The 14,876-nt window shown below is 38.9% G+C and overlaps 1 protein-coding gene across 1 annotated transcript in view; it reads left to right on the top strand.

Moving 5' to 3' along the window:
- KCNK5 (potassium two pore domain channel subfamily K member 5) overlaps positions 1-14,759 on the top strand; it is a 35,879-nt gene extending 21,120 nt beyond the window's left edge. The window contains exons 2-5 of the mRNA XM_048298287.1: positions 5,750-5,861; positions 7,276-7,442; positions 8,551-8,719; positions 9,551-14,759. Coding sequence (XP_048154244.1) covers positions 5,750-5,861; positions 7,276-7,442; positions 8,551-8,719; positions 9,551-10,365 — 1,263 coding nt within the window. The 3' untranslated portion in view covers positions 10,366-14,759. The remainder of the gene's footprint in view (positions 1-5,749; positions 5,862-7,275; positions 7,443-8,550; positions 8,720-9,550) is intronic.
- Positions 14,760-14,876: the final 117 nt, after the last annotated feature.

Raw genomic sequence — 14,876 nt, 5'->3', positions numbered from 1 at the left:
TGCCACGTTGTATCTCTGGCTACCAAAGTAAGCAGCGTGGCACAGCAAGATTTTCTTAGCAGTACTGCATCTGTCTTTGTAATTGAGGTTGGGATGAGAGGTGAAAAAATATATAGGTTAATATGAAGTCTTTGAAAAACTCAAACAGGAAATTTTAATAGAACATTACTTGTATACACCTCATATATCTAGACATGAAAAGTAATTGGGGAGAAAGAGTTTTTTACTCATTGGTAAAATCATTAGTTGCATAGTTGGCTTCACTTTCCCTTTCCTTGCCCAAACCCCAAGCTGCCAAGGTATTCCAGAGAGGAAAATATTTTCTCTGATGGACGGTGTCTTCCATTCAGTTGGGGCACATCAGGGGTGCAGAGTGAAAGCCAGTCACCTTCAATATCTACTTCATTTGTTTGTTGTTCTCACTTTCTCCAGTGACCATAACTCAGAACAATAGATTATGGCATTTAGTGTTATATTATATATTTGTTGTTTAACAACTAAACCCACAAACTTAGTCAGTAGTTGAGCTGTAAGCCAGGATGCATATATTCGAGTTTGACTGTGAATCTACAACTTGATCTAGCTATAAAGTACTTACAAAATTCAGACTGTGCCTGTGAAATAGGTTCTGCTGCTTTTAATGTGCAAGCAGATGTCAAAGTGCAATATGCCAACAGAACAGGAAATTTCTGGCCATGGCCACTGTGCTGCCTGTCTGCATAAGGAGTCTGAGGAGGCTGTCCTGTCAATCTAGCTGTGACCACCCACAGACATTTTTCCTTGAAAAGGGTTACTGGCTGAGAGGGTTTCTTTTCCCTTTATGTATGTGTAATCAATCCTGAGACAGTATTATCCAGGTCAGCAGAACTTTGTAATGTATATCTGACCTGGGAGTCTTAACATGTGACTCAAGTTTTTTATTATTGGAAAGATATTCATTAACAATGAAATGTGTTTTTATTGCATTTAAAAATATGATTATTATAAACAGCTGACTGCTACTGTAAGTTTATAGCTGGAGCCAGAAAATCTAAGTCACTGCAAAACCCATGTGGGACAAGTAAAAGGGTGTGCAGTTTTCATGGGCATGGATTTTAATTCTTTGTGTATTTTAAGGTAACCAGGAGTTCCTTTAGGCTTTTTGTTCAAACAAATGCTTGTATGACTTCACCTATCTGTTTTGCCCTGCTGCTACTGCATTTGGTTAAAGCTGAAATGAACAGCAGTATATGAGTTTCATCTGATAGTTTAAATTTAAAATTTGTTACCCTGGACAATTTTATTGTGATTGACTAAGTTGTCAGTATTATACGTACCTATGATTAGATAACTACTGCACTTTTCTGGTTTCTTCAAATTGTATAAAAGGTTTAGATGTCAGTGTGAAAAAAGATTGCTGTTGAAGCTTTTATTCCTTGTAGGAAAGTCTCTGAAGTCCTTGGTAGATTTGTAATTCAGTGTTTCTCGGTGCACTAAATCTTTACATCCTTGATAAAAGAACTTGAGAAAGAAGAGAAATTACTCCCATGTTCTTTTGGAGTCAGAAGTGAGGACAAAGCCATCAAAGGATGGGTCAGTTACTGCTTTAGTGGATTCAGCTTTTGGATCCAGTAGCGAGCTGTGATTGTCCATTACAGTCTAATACTGTTGAGAGTAGAATGAAAGCCACTGGGTCTGATTTCAGGCTTAATAATTCAATTACATCTCCTTTCTTGTGGAAAAGCAGCATTTCAAAAGACGATTGTTCATACCACTGGGAGAACCTTAAAGCTGCCATTAGACTTACATGTCAAATCTCCGGGGAATGCTCTGAATAAGATGGGAGGCTTTAGCCTCTTCAAGCGAGACCTGGCTCTGAGCAATATCTGGCTGTTCTTCCTGTATGTAATAGTGTGCCTGTGGGGCAGGATCTGTTGCTCTAGTTTATATATAGCCAGTTTATTGTCTTCTGTCTTCAGTCTGGTGTATCTGTCTATCTGGCCACAAGTACCCCAGAAGTCCCTTTTCTTTCCTATTGCTTATTGTCATCAGACCCTTCCTTATTAGAGTACCTTAAGATTTCATGCCAAATATTAAATCATTCCTACTTGTTATGCAAAACCTGTATCACAACTTTTTTGCACTCCTTAACTCTTAGAAAAAAATTAGTAATGGTGTGTGCCCTATTTGGGCCAAGACTTCGCCTTGCTATTTTTGAATTTGTTTTGAGAACTTTTCAGCCCTACTCTTACTCATATAGGGGGGATTCAAGTGGTATGTGCCTAAATGGCTCTCCTTTGTCCAAGATGGAGATTTAACAACTATTTCCTGTGATGCCTGGTGAATCTGGAGTTTCCCTGGTCATCAGAGGGTTAATAAAAATGTCACCAAAGCCAGGAAACATAAGGCTGTATTGGAGCAGGGCTGGGGTTTGTGGGAAAGTGGGAAGAGGTACCTTGCAAATGGAGCATATTGTCTGCTTGGTTACTTTCAAATTACGTCCCTTTTTCTGCTTGTGTTAATGTCTCCAGAAGAGGTGGTAGTTTTAAGGCTGTTTAACTTCCAATAATAACACAAGAGTCCCTAAAACTTCTTTGCATTTTTCCCTTGCCAAGAAGCAGAACTGGAGAAGCAGGGAATGAGGGAGAAGAGAGGGTTTAATTCTGTGAGGCAAAAGACATTTGACTGAAAATACAGTCCTGCCTTTATCAGTATTAGCTGTCCTGAGGTGAGAGCTAAGGCAATGTATAAATTATGAGTTAGCTATTTTCAGCTTTTGCATTTGGGCTTACTTGAAAAGGTATTTTTAAATTACATCTTTCAAGATACTAAGAACACTTGCACTATCTACCCTCTTCTTCCTTGCTTCCTATTTTACAATCCAAAGACTTTTTGGAGGAAGTTTTCTGTAGTTTGAGAAATCAAGCACAGCCAACTTGGGGCATTCTGTATCCTAGCATATGGAGATAAAGGCATCTCTGACATTAGAGCCTAACAGATTTGCCAGGCAAAAAAACACAGCCATGTTTGCTGTTCACTTGTATAATGTCCACTCACATTTTTTGTTTTAAGCCAGAATCTTTAATTATTTCAGTATGGCAAAAGTTATGCTGCTTGGAAAGCAGCTACATATTTCCCACAGCACCAAAGCTATCTAAGCATGTTTTGTGACTATCTTCATTCCTGCAGCTGGCATGCATATAGTGCATTCAGACTTATTGCAGGTATAAAGTAAATTAAAAGACTGGACTGGAGATGACAGATAATTTTGTGCTAATAGCCAATAGCTGTGTGCAAATAGGGACAGGAAGAGGGTGTCAGCTGTGTCTGGAGAAGTATCTGTGGTTCTCTGTATATAACTTGTAGAGCTGGCCATCTGCCCCCCATATGTTAGCTGCCTGGCTGTGAAGGGCAGCTATGTCCAGCAGCTTCTTCCCCTCAAATCTGGGCCCCCTTTAAACCTCCAGACCTCAAATCCTGCAGGTCTTGACATAATTGTACTGTGTACATTTATATACATTTATATACATTTATATACATAAATGTACATAATTGTACATAATTGTACGTGCTGGGAAACTGAGCTCATGAGGTCAGACCAAAGTGGAGTAATGAGATAATGGCCTGTGACAATGGGAACTGATCGTTCGCTGGGTCTCTTAGAGATCACTTGCTCTGTGAGGAAACAACAACTAAAAAACATCCAAGTCTGCTTATGGAATGGAAAATGACTGGAAAACTGGTGCTTAGTGTAACATTTAGGCAGTGGAAGAAGTCAAGGCATGTTTTCAAGGATAATAGAGAACAGATTGTGTTTTTCAGGTGATTTGGATGTCCTTTGGGACTTCCAGGAAGTTCATCTGCAGACTGTGGCAGAAATGAGTGATTGTACTTTGATTGGTTTCTCCTCAGATGATCTCTTGTGATCCATTTTTTTTTGAAGAGGGGTGGAGGTGTGTGTTTTAGTTGCCTGTTCTCGACCTGCCTGTTCTAGGTTCTCGTTTGTACACCACTTTCTCATGATAAATGAGTGCCTTGGTAAGAATTCTGTCCTTTTCTATCCGGAGCCTGTAGGATATGGAAAGGCACTGCATGCAGTTTTGCACACACTTATAGTTTAGCAGGAGAAAAAAAGAAAATCTAGTTCTTTACCTTCATTCACTTTCAGTGCTTCTCCTTTTATCTTCTGTAACAGCTTCTGTGTTGAAAGTGCATTCTTAATTACATTGTTTGCATCTTGTATATGCACAATACATTCACTTTGAGGGCATTTTTATTGCAGTAGGAGGGTGGTGATATGTATTAAGTCTGAAGAATAATTAAAACCTGTGTTAACTTGTGTATGTTTTCAGTAGTGATTGAACTTTGTGTTGAGTCTCTGCTGGGTCCAAGATCAGATCTTAATCAAGTAGAAAGGAAGGAAGGGGTGATGGGGGAAGGAAGAGTTGGATGTAGTTACCTTTATAAGTTCTTGCCAGTTTAAGATAAACATCACCTGTCATGTTTATTCCTAAAAAAAAAAAATTTTTAAAAAGTACATTGCTTCCAATTTTTTAGGTACTCAGCTGAAGATAGTTTTTACGTTCAACACTTATTGAGGGAGAAACACAGAAAGTGGATAGCGTTAGAGATCAACATTTGGAGATATCTTCACCTTTTCTGTATATGGGTGTAGCCTCAGAGTTTTGATAAGTATTTACTCTGAAGGGAAAAAAGCAGAGTAACCTGATAAGGTTTTAACTGCATCATGATGTGACAGGGCAAAGATTGAAATAACTAGAGATTTCACAGAGACAATATAGTAAATTGGTTTGGCTTTTTTCTTTTATTCTGGGGAGGTAGAAATGCACATCAGCATCGGCAAGATGCATGGTTTTGATCTGAAACTTTCACTTTCTACGCTAAATAGTAATTAGGGTTTTTTAATCAGTGTGTTTTCTAGAATCTAATTTTGGAAAAGGAGGGGAGGCTAGTTCTTCCAAGCTCCTTCCTACAAAAGGTGAGTGGTTAAGAATTCTTGAGCACCTGGAGATGTGAAGAGCTGTTAAAAAACTGACTGGCCGAATCTGTAGAAATGCTGCTGACCTCACTTGCTTCCCTGGACCATTGTTAACAAGTGCTTTGCATTTGTCATGGCATACCAGATTCCAGCACGGGAGAAGAAAAGGGCCTGATTCAAGGACAATGATTGGAATCCTGTTGCATGAAATGCTGTGAAAAAAAGTTAATTTCTCTGTCTTTGAAATGTACAGTTTTACAGTTTGCTTGTAGATGGTTTGACTTTGGTAGAGACAGCAGGTGAATTAACATGAATCACATGAGCTTTGCCAAGGATTCTATGACATTCATGCCCAAGTCAAGCTGAGGCATGTAACAGTGTTTTGAAATGGATAGTAGTTCTGAAGATATCCCTAATACTAAACCAGATTCAAGATCTGCACTGGAGGTTAAATGCTAGTTTAGTCTGCAGGAGTGTTATTTGCTCTCTGGAAGAGATCCATTCGGCTTAAACTTGTAAATCAAGTAAAAGTTTATCTAATTAAAACTCCCTATTTAAATGTCAGAGCACCTGTGTTACTTTTGCTTATGTGAAACAAGTTTTTAGTATTTCATAAAATTATTGTTAGTGAATATACTAGGCCAGCTTTCACAAAAAATTCAGAGATTATTTTGAAAGGGGGACTAAGGGGGAAAACCTGAGAGGGACAGGCACATTCTTTTTTAGGCTGCCAGGATTTTATAAGATTGACAGTGAGCTTTTTCCTTACAGATTGTGTCAGATGCTGCTGGACAGGGGGTTGCCATCACTGGGAACAATACTTTCAACAACTGGAATTGGCCTAACGCTGTGATCTTTGCTGCTACTGTGATCACTACAATCGGTAAATACTTGCTACATCAGCCTTCCTAACTGTAGTTTTCTGTAGGCTTTAGTGTGTTTGTACTCTCCCATTTCTGTGTCAAGGTAGCCACTGAGTAAAGTCCCCATGGCTGGAGCTGCCTAGAGTGTGTGTTCACCTGCAGATTCATAGAGGAAAAAAACCGAGGATTTTGGCACTCTCCATGGGTGTACAGAAGAGAAAGGTGTGCCTTTCCAATCAGTAATGGATTACAGGTGCTGTTTGGGTTGGCTGGTGTCATTCCAGTTCCATTGATTCATGCACTTAAATTTCCAAATCACTTAAAATTCCAAAACAAAAGCGTAACAAAGCATGCCATTAAACTAATACCTCAAGCAAGTGCATATGAGGTTTTTGTACTCCTGTCTTGTTACACACACGCATCCTCTTGAGCTACTACTAAATCATCAGTGTTCCTGGCTTGCAGAACAAGCTAGACTTTTTATCCACCTCTTAAAAGAAGGTGAAGCAGAACAACTGTTGTTTTTTAAATATCACTGCTGATTTGTGCTTGTAAGACCCTCTGCACTGAAAGACTTCTTCCTCCTCTGATACATAGGTTTTCAGAACTCAACATCATTTGCCTTCTGCTTTTACAGAAAAATCTTTCTACATGGTGTTGTTAGATACTTGTTGCACCTACAGTTAAAAAAAAAAAGGAATGCAAAATAACCAGGGAAGACTGGATTTAGAAGTCTTACTGTTAAACCATATGCAGTACTGTGGTTTTCTTTATTATTTGAAATTCACAATACTCAGCTTATATTGTAACTTATGACAAAATGTTGAAGTCAATAACACACCTAAAGAAGAAAACTCTGTCAGAAGTTCAGAAAATAGGCTGCTGATTTTGAAGCCTGAGTCTGTAATGCTCTGTTGGGTTCTGTGACCAGCAAAGAACAAAATTCAGTTGAAATATCTTGCACTTACTTACCTTGCACTTAACTCACAAGCTCTTACCCTGCAAAGGTACCAGGTCACAAGTTAAATGTGTATAGTGGGTCTTTCATGTGGGAGCTAGCTTCAGGATGAATTTTGAGTTTCATTCCATAAAATTGAATCAAATTAAGTTTTTAATAGTGCTGCTTAAGATCGAGGCATCATATCAGAAGTTTTGAGATGAGCTTTATTTTGTATTTATCCCATCTTGTCCAGAAAAAGATGCACAAAATCTAGGGAACTCGTAAAGTGCGGGTTTTTTTGCGTGTTTGCTAGAGTCAAATTGGAAGGCATCCAGATTCAGAAGATCAGCAGCTGGAGTAAAATCCCTTTTAGATGGTGAAGTAAGGAGTGCCTGACACAGTGGGATCCCACACAACGTTGTTTTGTGCACAGGTAGAAGTGCCTTGAATTCTCTTCAACAAGAACAGACAGACCACATACTTATCTCTTTCAGGTTACGGAAATGTTTCTCCAAAGACACATGCTGGGCGTCTCTTCTGCATATTTTATGGGCTTTTTGGAGTTCCTCTCTGCTTGACGTGGATCAGTGCTCTGGGGAAGTTCTTTGGAGGACGTGCCAAGAGGCTGGGCCAGTTTCTGACAAAAAGAGGAGTAAGCCTGGTAAGCCCTTACTTGTTTACCCTTGAACTGTGTAGTTTTGATGCATGAATTAAGCTTACACTTCTTAACTTGCCTGCTTATCTTGTAGTAAGTGAACACTTGCACAACTATGAATTTTCCCAAATGATGTTGCATTGAAATAACTAAAAGAGGGATTGGGTCTGATGTGTTAGTTCTGCAAGAAGTTTAGCAAAATGAGATCTCATAGAAACCTGTGGTACTACTTCTTACATTAAAGACCTTTAGGACAAATGTACATAAGTCTTCATTTCACAGACATTTCATTCAAGCTCCTTCAGGCACGGAAATGAAAAAAGCTGTCCTGCTTGGCTCCCACCTGCCTGCATGCTAACATGAATATTTCCTGCTGTGCAGTGAACTTACTGCACAATAATATTTTGTTCTGAATTACTGGCTTGTGGTTTTTTGTTTGTGGCTTTTTGTTGGTGTTCTGGTGAGAGTTTGTTTGAGTTTTTTCTTCTCTTCCTTCCCTTCCCCACTGCAAATGAATTCTCAGTTCTAACTCTGCCCAGAGATGGGAGGCAATGCAGGGGTCATAGTGCCTGGAGGGCACTGGGACTGCTTTGGGTCCTGGTTTCAGAAACAGAGCAAGAACTTTCTTGGTTTTGCACCTGAGAAGAAAGTGCAGAAAATAATAGTGAACTACATGTGTATGTGCAGTTTTGTACAGAGGTTGCATGAGTGGCAAAGGGAAGGAGACACAAGTTGGAGAGAAACATCTTAAAACTTCTGTATTCAGAAGAGTAAAAGGAAAGTTAGAGGTACTGATGGCTTTTTAGACTAGAGTGCTATGTCCATATCCCATGCCAATTTATAAAATACCAGGGACTCACTAAACTCTTCCAAGAGTGTGAAAGAAAACTATGAGGAAATAATCCTTTTTTAGCAAATAGTTGTAAGAATAGGGAGTTCTTCCTAAAGGAAAAAATGTGTGTTTATTTCAGTCACTTTTAGTGACTTTTAATTATGGTAGCTAAATTGTTAGCACAAAACTCTGAAATATCTGGTACTGTCAGATGATTCTTGGTGCCATGGGTGGGGAAAAAAAATTGAAATCTTTCCCTGACTTTTTCTTTTTTCTTCACAGAGGAAAGCCCAAATTACATGCACTGCTATTTTCATTGTTTGGGGTGTCTTGGTCCATCTGGTTATTCCTCCCTTTGTCTTCATGATGACTGAAGGATGGAATTACATTGAAGGTCTCTATTTCTCATTCATCACTATCACCACCATAGGATTTGGAGATTTTGTTGCTGGTCAGTAATTGTATTTTATGTATTATTTCATTACTTGCATAGTGTGGCAATTCTACTTCCAAACTCTAATTCGAGAAGATGTTTTCTAAGTTTTTCCAGCACATTTTGCAGAATAAAATGTTCACTTAAGGCTCAGTACTGATCCAGTGGACTTGATCTGTCTCTTCACTGTTGGTGTAGACACCTAAGGCCTTTATTGGGTTAATTTGGCAGCCAAGTTCCAGAGTTCATAAGTCCTTCTGGTGCCCCAGGTCTCTACTTCAGGCAAGGAGCTACTGTACCCACCATGATAGTTGTGCACATGTGAATGGGGTCCAGTGTACTAAGCAGGATGTGTAGGCAATGGGCAGTGCTCTCCACACCTGCCTAGAACTAGTCAATGGGGAATGCTGAGTATATTCCTCTCTCCCTCCTAAGCCTCCTCTTTCTCTAAAATCCACTGCTTTGTTCAGGGCTTTAGAGGTGGTCCTTGTAAGTAGAACTCTGAATCTTTTTCTCAAGGAAGGTGCCTATATATACATTCTTCAGTGGCAGGAAGAAGACTTGTAGTTTTCAAACAGGAGAATGTTCGCTTTTATATCTTATAAGGAGAGGATAGATATGCTGCATTTTAATTTTGTTAGTCCAGTGGTCAGAATACATGCGGCCAAGAAGTGGAAGATGTGGGATCAACTTTTTCTTTCAGATCCCCACTTACTACCTATCAGACCAGTGTTAAAATAACGAGGCTCTTTTAGTGAGGAAGCGAGTAGTTCTCAGAGTCATAACTTCAAAGGTTTATCAGCTGTGAGTCTTCTTTCAGTAATGTTTTTGTTTTTAAATTTCTTGTAGGTGTAAATCCAGATGCAAACTATCATGCGCTTTACAGATATTTTGTGGAGTTATGGATCTATCTGGGACTAGCTTGGCTCTCACTCTTTGTTAACTGGAAGGTCAGTATGTTTGTGGAAGTCCACAAAGCAATCAAGAAACGGAGGAAAAAAAGAAAAGAATCATTTGACAACCATCCTCGGTCTAAAAAACCCCTTCAGATGGGTACCTCAAAGGATGTCAACATTTTCAGCTTTCTTTCAAAGAAGGAAGAGACCTACAATGACCTTATAAAGCAAATCGGGAAGAAGGCCCTGAAGACAAGCAATGACAAAATGATTATAGTGGAAAATGGCAAACAAATGAATGCCAGTATAGATGTTCAGGTGACTTACACGAAGACAGAGTCATTTGAGTATGATGAGGCTTCCCTGGACATTCAGAATGGTCATGTACTGAGACCCCTCCATGATAAACGTATTGGAGACAGCCCTCTAGAAGGAACCATGTTCGTAAATCAGCTGGACAGGATTAGTGAAGAAGAAGGTGAAGTGTGGGATTCCAGAGACTATCGACCCTTAATATTTGAGAATGCCAATATAACATTTGTAAATGAAGATGATGATGAAGAGGAAGATATCTCAGATGATGAGGAAACGTCAAAATCCTCTATGGATGATAATCTTGCAGAGGAATCTGAAACCGCAAAAAAACTGGTAAAATTCCCATCCTCTGATGAATCTACCTTTACCAATAATGAGCTAGAACTTTCTGTGCCTTACGAACAGCTGATGAATGAATATAATACAGTAAGCAATGTGAAGGCTGCCACGTGAAGCATGCTGGACAATGGTTTTCTGAAAGTGGTCAGTGCATATTGAACATAGAGCAAGGAGAAAAGTATGTTTGCAGCTTCTCCTGTCTCTTTGAAAACAGAAGCAAGTCCCAAACTAAGAAACTCCAGTCTTCTTTTCCCATCCTAACTTGGCTTCTGAGCCCATCAGCTTTGCTTTTCTGACAGACTTGTAAAATAACAGTTGAATTTGGAGTCCCACTCCTTCTTTGGATATTATGGTTCTTGAACAAAATAGAAAAGACTAGTTAATACACTGGATCTGCTCTGAGTTCATACATTTCATTGAGGAAATAGTTAAGGAGTGTAACTGTATACTGTTGCAAGACTGTTTTGGGCATCAAACATGTTCGGTTACTCCATTAGCCTTTCACCTCTGAAAATCTGGATTTGAATCCTGCTTTTATCACAAATTAAATCAAGGGGGTTGCCCATTGTTAAGTTGTCACCGCCAAAAATACGGCGCTAGCACGCTGTACTTAATGAGAAACTTTAGACGGAGTGCCAGGACACACAGATCTGAGCTGAGGTGTGCTGGTAGACTGAGAAGGAAGCTTCTGAAGCATCTCTGTAGAATATGTCAGTGCTTGTCAAATTGTAGTGAATTCTAATTTTATAAATAAAATATTAAAATTTAGAGTTCTAAAGGAATGGATTGAGAAGGAGCCCTCTAACAAGGAAGAATCATCTGGGATGAAGCTCACCAGTTGGGCTGCTAAGCTGCACATCAGCCCCAGAACTGTTAAAAGAGTAAAGTGACTGGAAGACTTACTGATCAAAGCATGTATGAGCACAAGCAGGATGCAATGAACTTTTTTAATGTTGAAAGTGTCCTTCCACTGTCCATTTCCTAAAGGAAATACTTGAATGAACTTTATACAGTATCTGTGTACAGGTGAAGTTTCACCGATACTGTTCTTAGGAAAAAATCACCTTGGGAAGCACAGATACTCTCCAAATGCCCTAATGCCTGTCAGAAGGGACCTGTAGCACTGCTGCTGATCTGGGCAGTGTGTTAGTCAGTATTGTTGTTTGATTTTGCTCTCTGCCTTGGTACTTCAGACATGACTTGAATGGGAGATGATTTTTGAAACAGTTGATAACACTTTGTATATTTTTTTTGGTTTTAGAGTTTGACCTATGTGTGTATACAATGGTTATTCTATCCCACTTGAAAGAAGGTTGGGCAATATCAAACCTTGGGCAAACTGAGATGTGATCAAGTGACTTCAGGCCATAAGGCACTTGTTTTAGAAGGAACTTTGGCTCTAAGCTTCTAAAAGTATTATCTTTTGACTTGGAGATGGGCTACCCACTAGAAGGAAGCATGTCTGTTCGTAACATGTATGCCCAAATTGTTTTGGCTACAAAGAAATTTTACCATGGTTTTATTTTACTTTCTTTTTCCATATCTATGCATTAACCCTGACAACTCTTTCAAATGAGGCTCTTGATTATATGCTGGCAAAAGGTACTGACTTCAGTTTTATCCAATATACTTGGAACAGAAAATAGCCAAGATCTTTAAACCGTAACATATCAGGTTCTGCTGATCTGTTTGGTTTTAGAGTATTTAAGCCATTCTGGTATGTCCAAAAGTTTCCAAAGTCCAGTGAACAGTTAAAAATTTTCAGTGTCTCAGTCTTGTTTTCAGTGTAATGCTGGCAGACTCTGTAAGAAGAGCTTATGGAACCTTGCAATGCTAATCTTAAATTACTAGCTCTTTCTGATAACTACAAATATTGGCTGCAGCTTCAGTTGCTGGCCTGTTCCACAGAAGGAGGAGGATATATGGGAAACTGGCACTCTGGTTGGATAGCCTTTAGATGGGAAGTGTTGAAGTTATCTACTGTGAAACAAGCGACTGTCTTTCCTAGTCTATTTCTCTCCTAGAATTTTCCACATATGTGACATTTTTTCAAATAGAATGTGAACACAATGGTGAAATTGTGGCCAGCTTGTGTCCACCTCTGTTATACTAAACAACTGTGGAGTCAACATAATTTGATTTGGTATTTAATCTGCAATTTATGATATTATTGTTGAAGAGAGATTCTCATTTATAATCAAATTTTATTTTATTTACACTACTTGGAGCAGGGGTGGTTGGATGACTTTGACTTGTATCTGACAGGAAAGCAGGAGAGGCCATATCAAGAAGATTCTTACTTACTTCTAGTAAGATACCTTAATCCCCACTGTTTTAAAATTACTCCAAGCCCTTCAGGTTTTTGTGTCTGAAGGGTTGTGGTTGACAGCTGTACTTAAAAACTGTAAGAAATGTTAGATAGGATTATGTGCATGATGCGCAGGATGCTTGTGTAGTCAGTCTAGCCTTCTCTTTTTTTCTTGAAATATTTTTTTGTTTTAAGAAGTCCTCACTAACTTAAAAGAAAATGAGAAAGCACTCCATATAGCTTTTGTTGTCCTCCAACTTGTCTTCCATTATTGATGCAAAGATCAAAGTTTTAGTAACAATTAGAAAGCTACAGGACAACGAGGAAAGAAAAGACTTTCAGCAAGTGCGTGAAATGGAAAAGCATAGTCCAATCTTCATTTAAAAAAAAAAAAAATTCTCTTTAATACCGAAATAATACAACCCAGACACTTGGCTGGGCTGCTTTGATTGGGAGGGGGTGTTGCACACTGGAACCCAGACTCTGTTCTGCGTAGCAAAGTGCACTTGTACGCCAGAGCTGAGAATAGATGGGATCTGTTTCATATTATCAAGCTAGATGTGGCTCTCTGGCCTTTCCCAGTGTAGTCAGCATAGACTATAAGTCTGCATAATAAGTATCTTGGGATTTAAAGTAATAGTTTAAATTTATTAAAACAAAGTACAATATTCCCAGTTTTTCGGGGAAACATGATCACACCTCACAAAACTATTCTCAAGATATCCCACCATGTGCCTTAATGTAATCTTAACACTGAGAAAAAATTCCTCTTTACACAGGGGCCAACAGAATTGGTCTCGTTAAGCCCTACATGTTTCAGAGTTTTGGAGGGGTTTAGTTGGTGCATAGCTTTCATAGTGGCTCTCTCCAAAAGGCTGAACCATTCCCAGGGTTTTTAAAATTATGGTGCCATCTCAGAAGTGCCAAAGTGCTAAACAAGACAGCTTTTTGCCTGCCTGTCTTCCATGTCCTGAGAAAAGAAGCTGCCTGGGGGACCTAAACTAATGTTTTTCTGCCTTCAGATTTACATGTAGTGACTTAGAGGGGTGTCCAGGCTGGATTTTGTTCTATTCAGCTCCAAAAGTGCCTCTGAGTGAATTCCCCAGTGCTACCTGGTTGTGTCTTGTAGTTATTTCAATTATTTGGTCAATCTGGAAACATTTTCTTCGGACACTAATTAAGATTTCATTTGGCTAACAATGTTAACAGTTTTCTTAAAGCTGTGGAATTGGTTTTATAGGTGAGACAGATCTCTTCCTGGAAAGAGAGGAAAGGGGGATTTTTAAACAAAGAAGGAAAAAAAGTTTAAAAGCATGTATAAGGAAGGGATGGAATAGCAGTGGAAATTCTTCTTTCTAGCTATTGCCTACAAGCAGATTTTATTTCCAGTCAGATCATGCAAAGGATGGGTTCACTTACTAATTTTGCCAAGATGAGCCAGTACTTTCTTTTTTTTTTTTTTTTTTTTTTTAAATTGAAACAAAAATCCTGAACTGTGACCATGGAAGTCTGTTCCTACAAAAGGCCTTTCAAGTGCTGTAAGACTATGTGACCCCGTTTTTCATGACATCGTTGTGATGCTTCTTGGGTTTGTATTGTGCTGTTGAAGGTTATTTTTACCAGAAGGGCATCATTTCCGGATACCCATCTCCCACCAGGCAGTCGGACACATCTGATACACTGGTACGAAGTCACTGAGGAAATACAAAATCGGAGTGTTAAATTTTTCTGAACTAATGATTCGTGAATCTGTTGCTGGCAATGGATATCACAAAGCACGCAGAATTAAAACCAGACTGATAACAGATCCATGGTGACACAGCTGTGTATGCTAAGATTTTATTTTTCCTCCGGTTGATCTGGGAGAGTGTGTAGAGACAGATGAGGAGAGCAAAAAGCAATATACAAACAAGTCTGTTGACGAAACAAAAGAACTTTGTTGTAGACTTGTAATTTTTGTGCCTCGTGGGATTCATTCCATTTGTGATGGATTTAACTTTTAAAAATTAGCTTGTCTTTTGTATGGCTTTTGACATTTGTACAGTTCTGACCCTTATCACTCCATAATATGCCTGTCTGTCTGTTCTTTGTTGCTGATTGTCACTGGAATCACACTGTATGTAAATATTTGCTACGTCTTTGTAAAATGTAATTTATTTTAATATTTTGCAATAAAAAATTTACAATTTGTCCTCTCTGACATGACAAGAATGGCAATCAAGATTACTTTTTACAACTACCTACTTTTTACAACTACCTACACTTCTAATGCACCTCACAGCTGAGACTGGTCTTGGCCCAAAGAGCTGGAAGGCAA

This window comes from Corvus hawaiiensis, chromosome 3 (assembly GCF_020740725.1).
Source record: "Corvus hawaiiensis isolate bCorHaw1 chromosome 3, bCorHaw1.pri.cur, whole genome shotgun sequence".
Lineage (NCBI taxonomy): Eukaryota > Metazoa > Chordata > Aves > Passeriformes > Corvidae > Corvus > Corvus hawaiiensis.
Note: the sequence above shows the minus strand (reverse complement) of the source record. Positions and strands in the feature narration are given on the sequence as shown.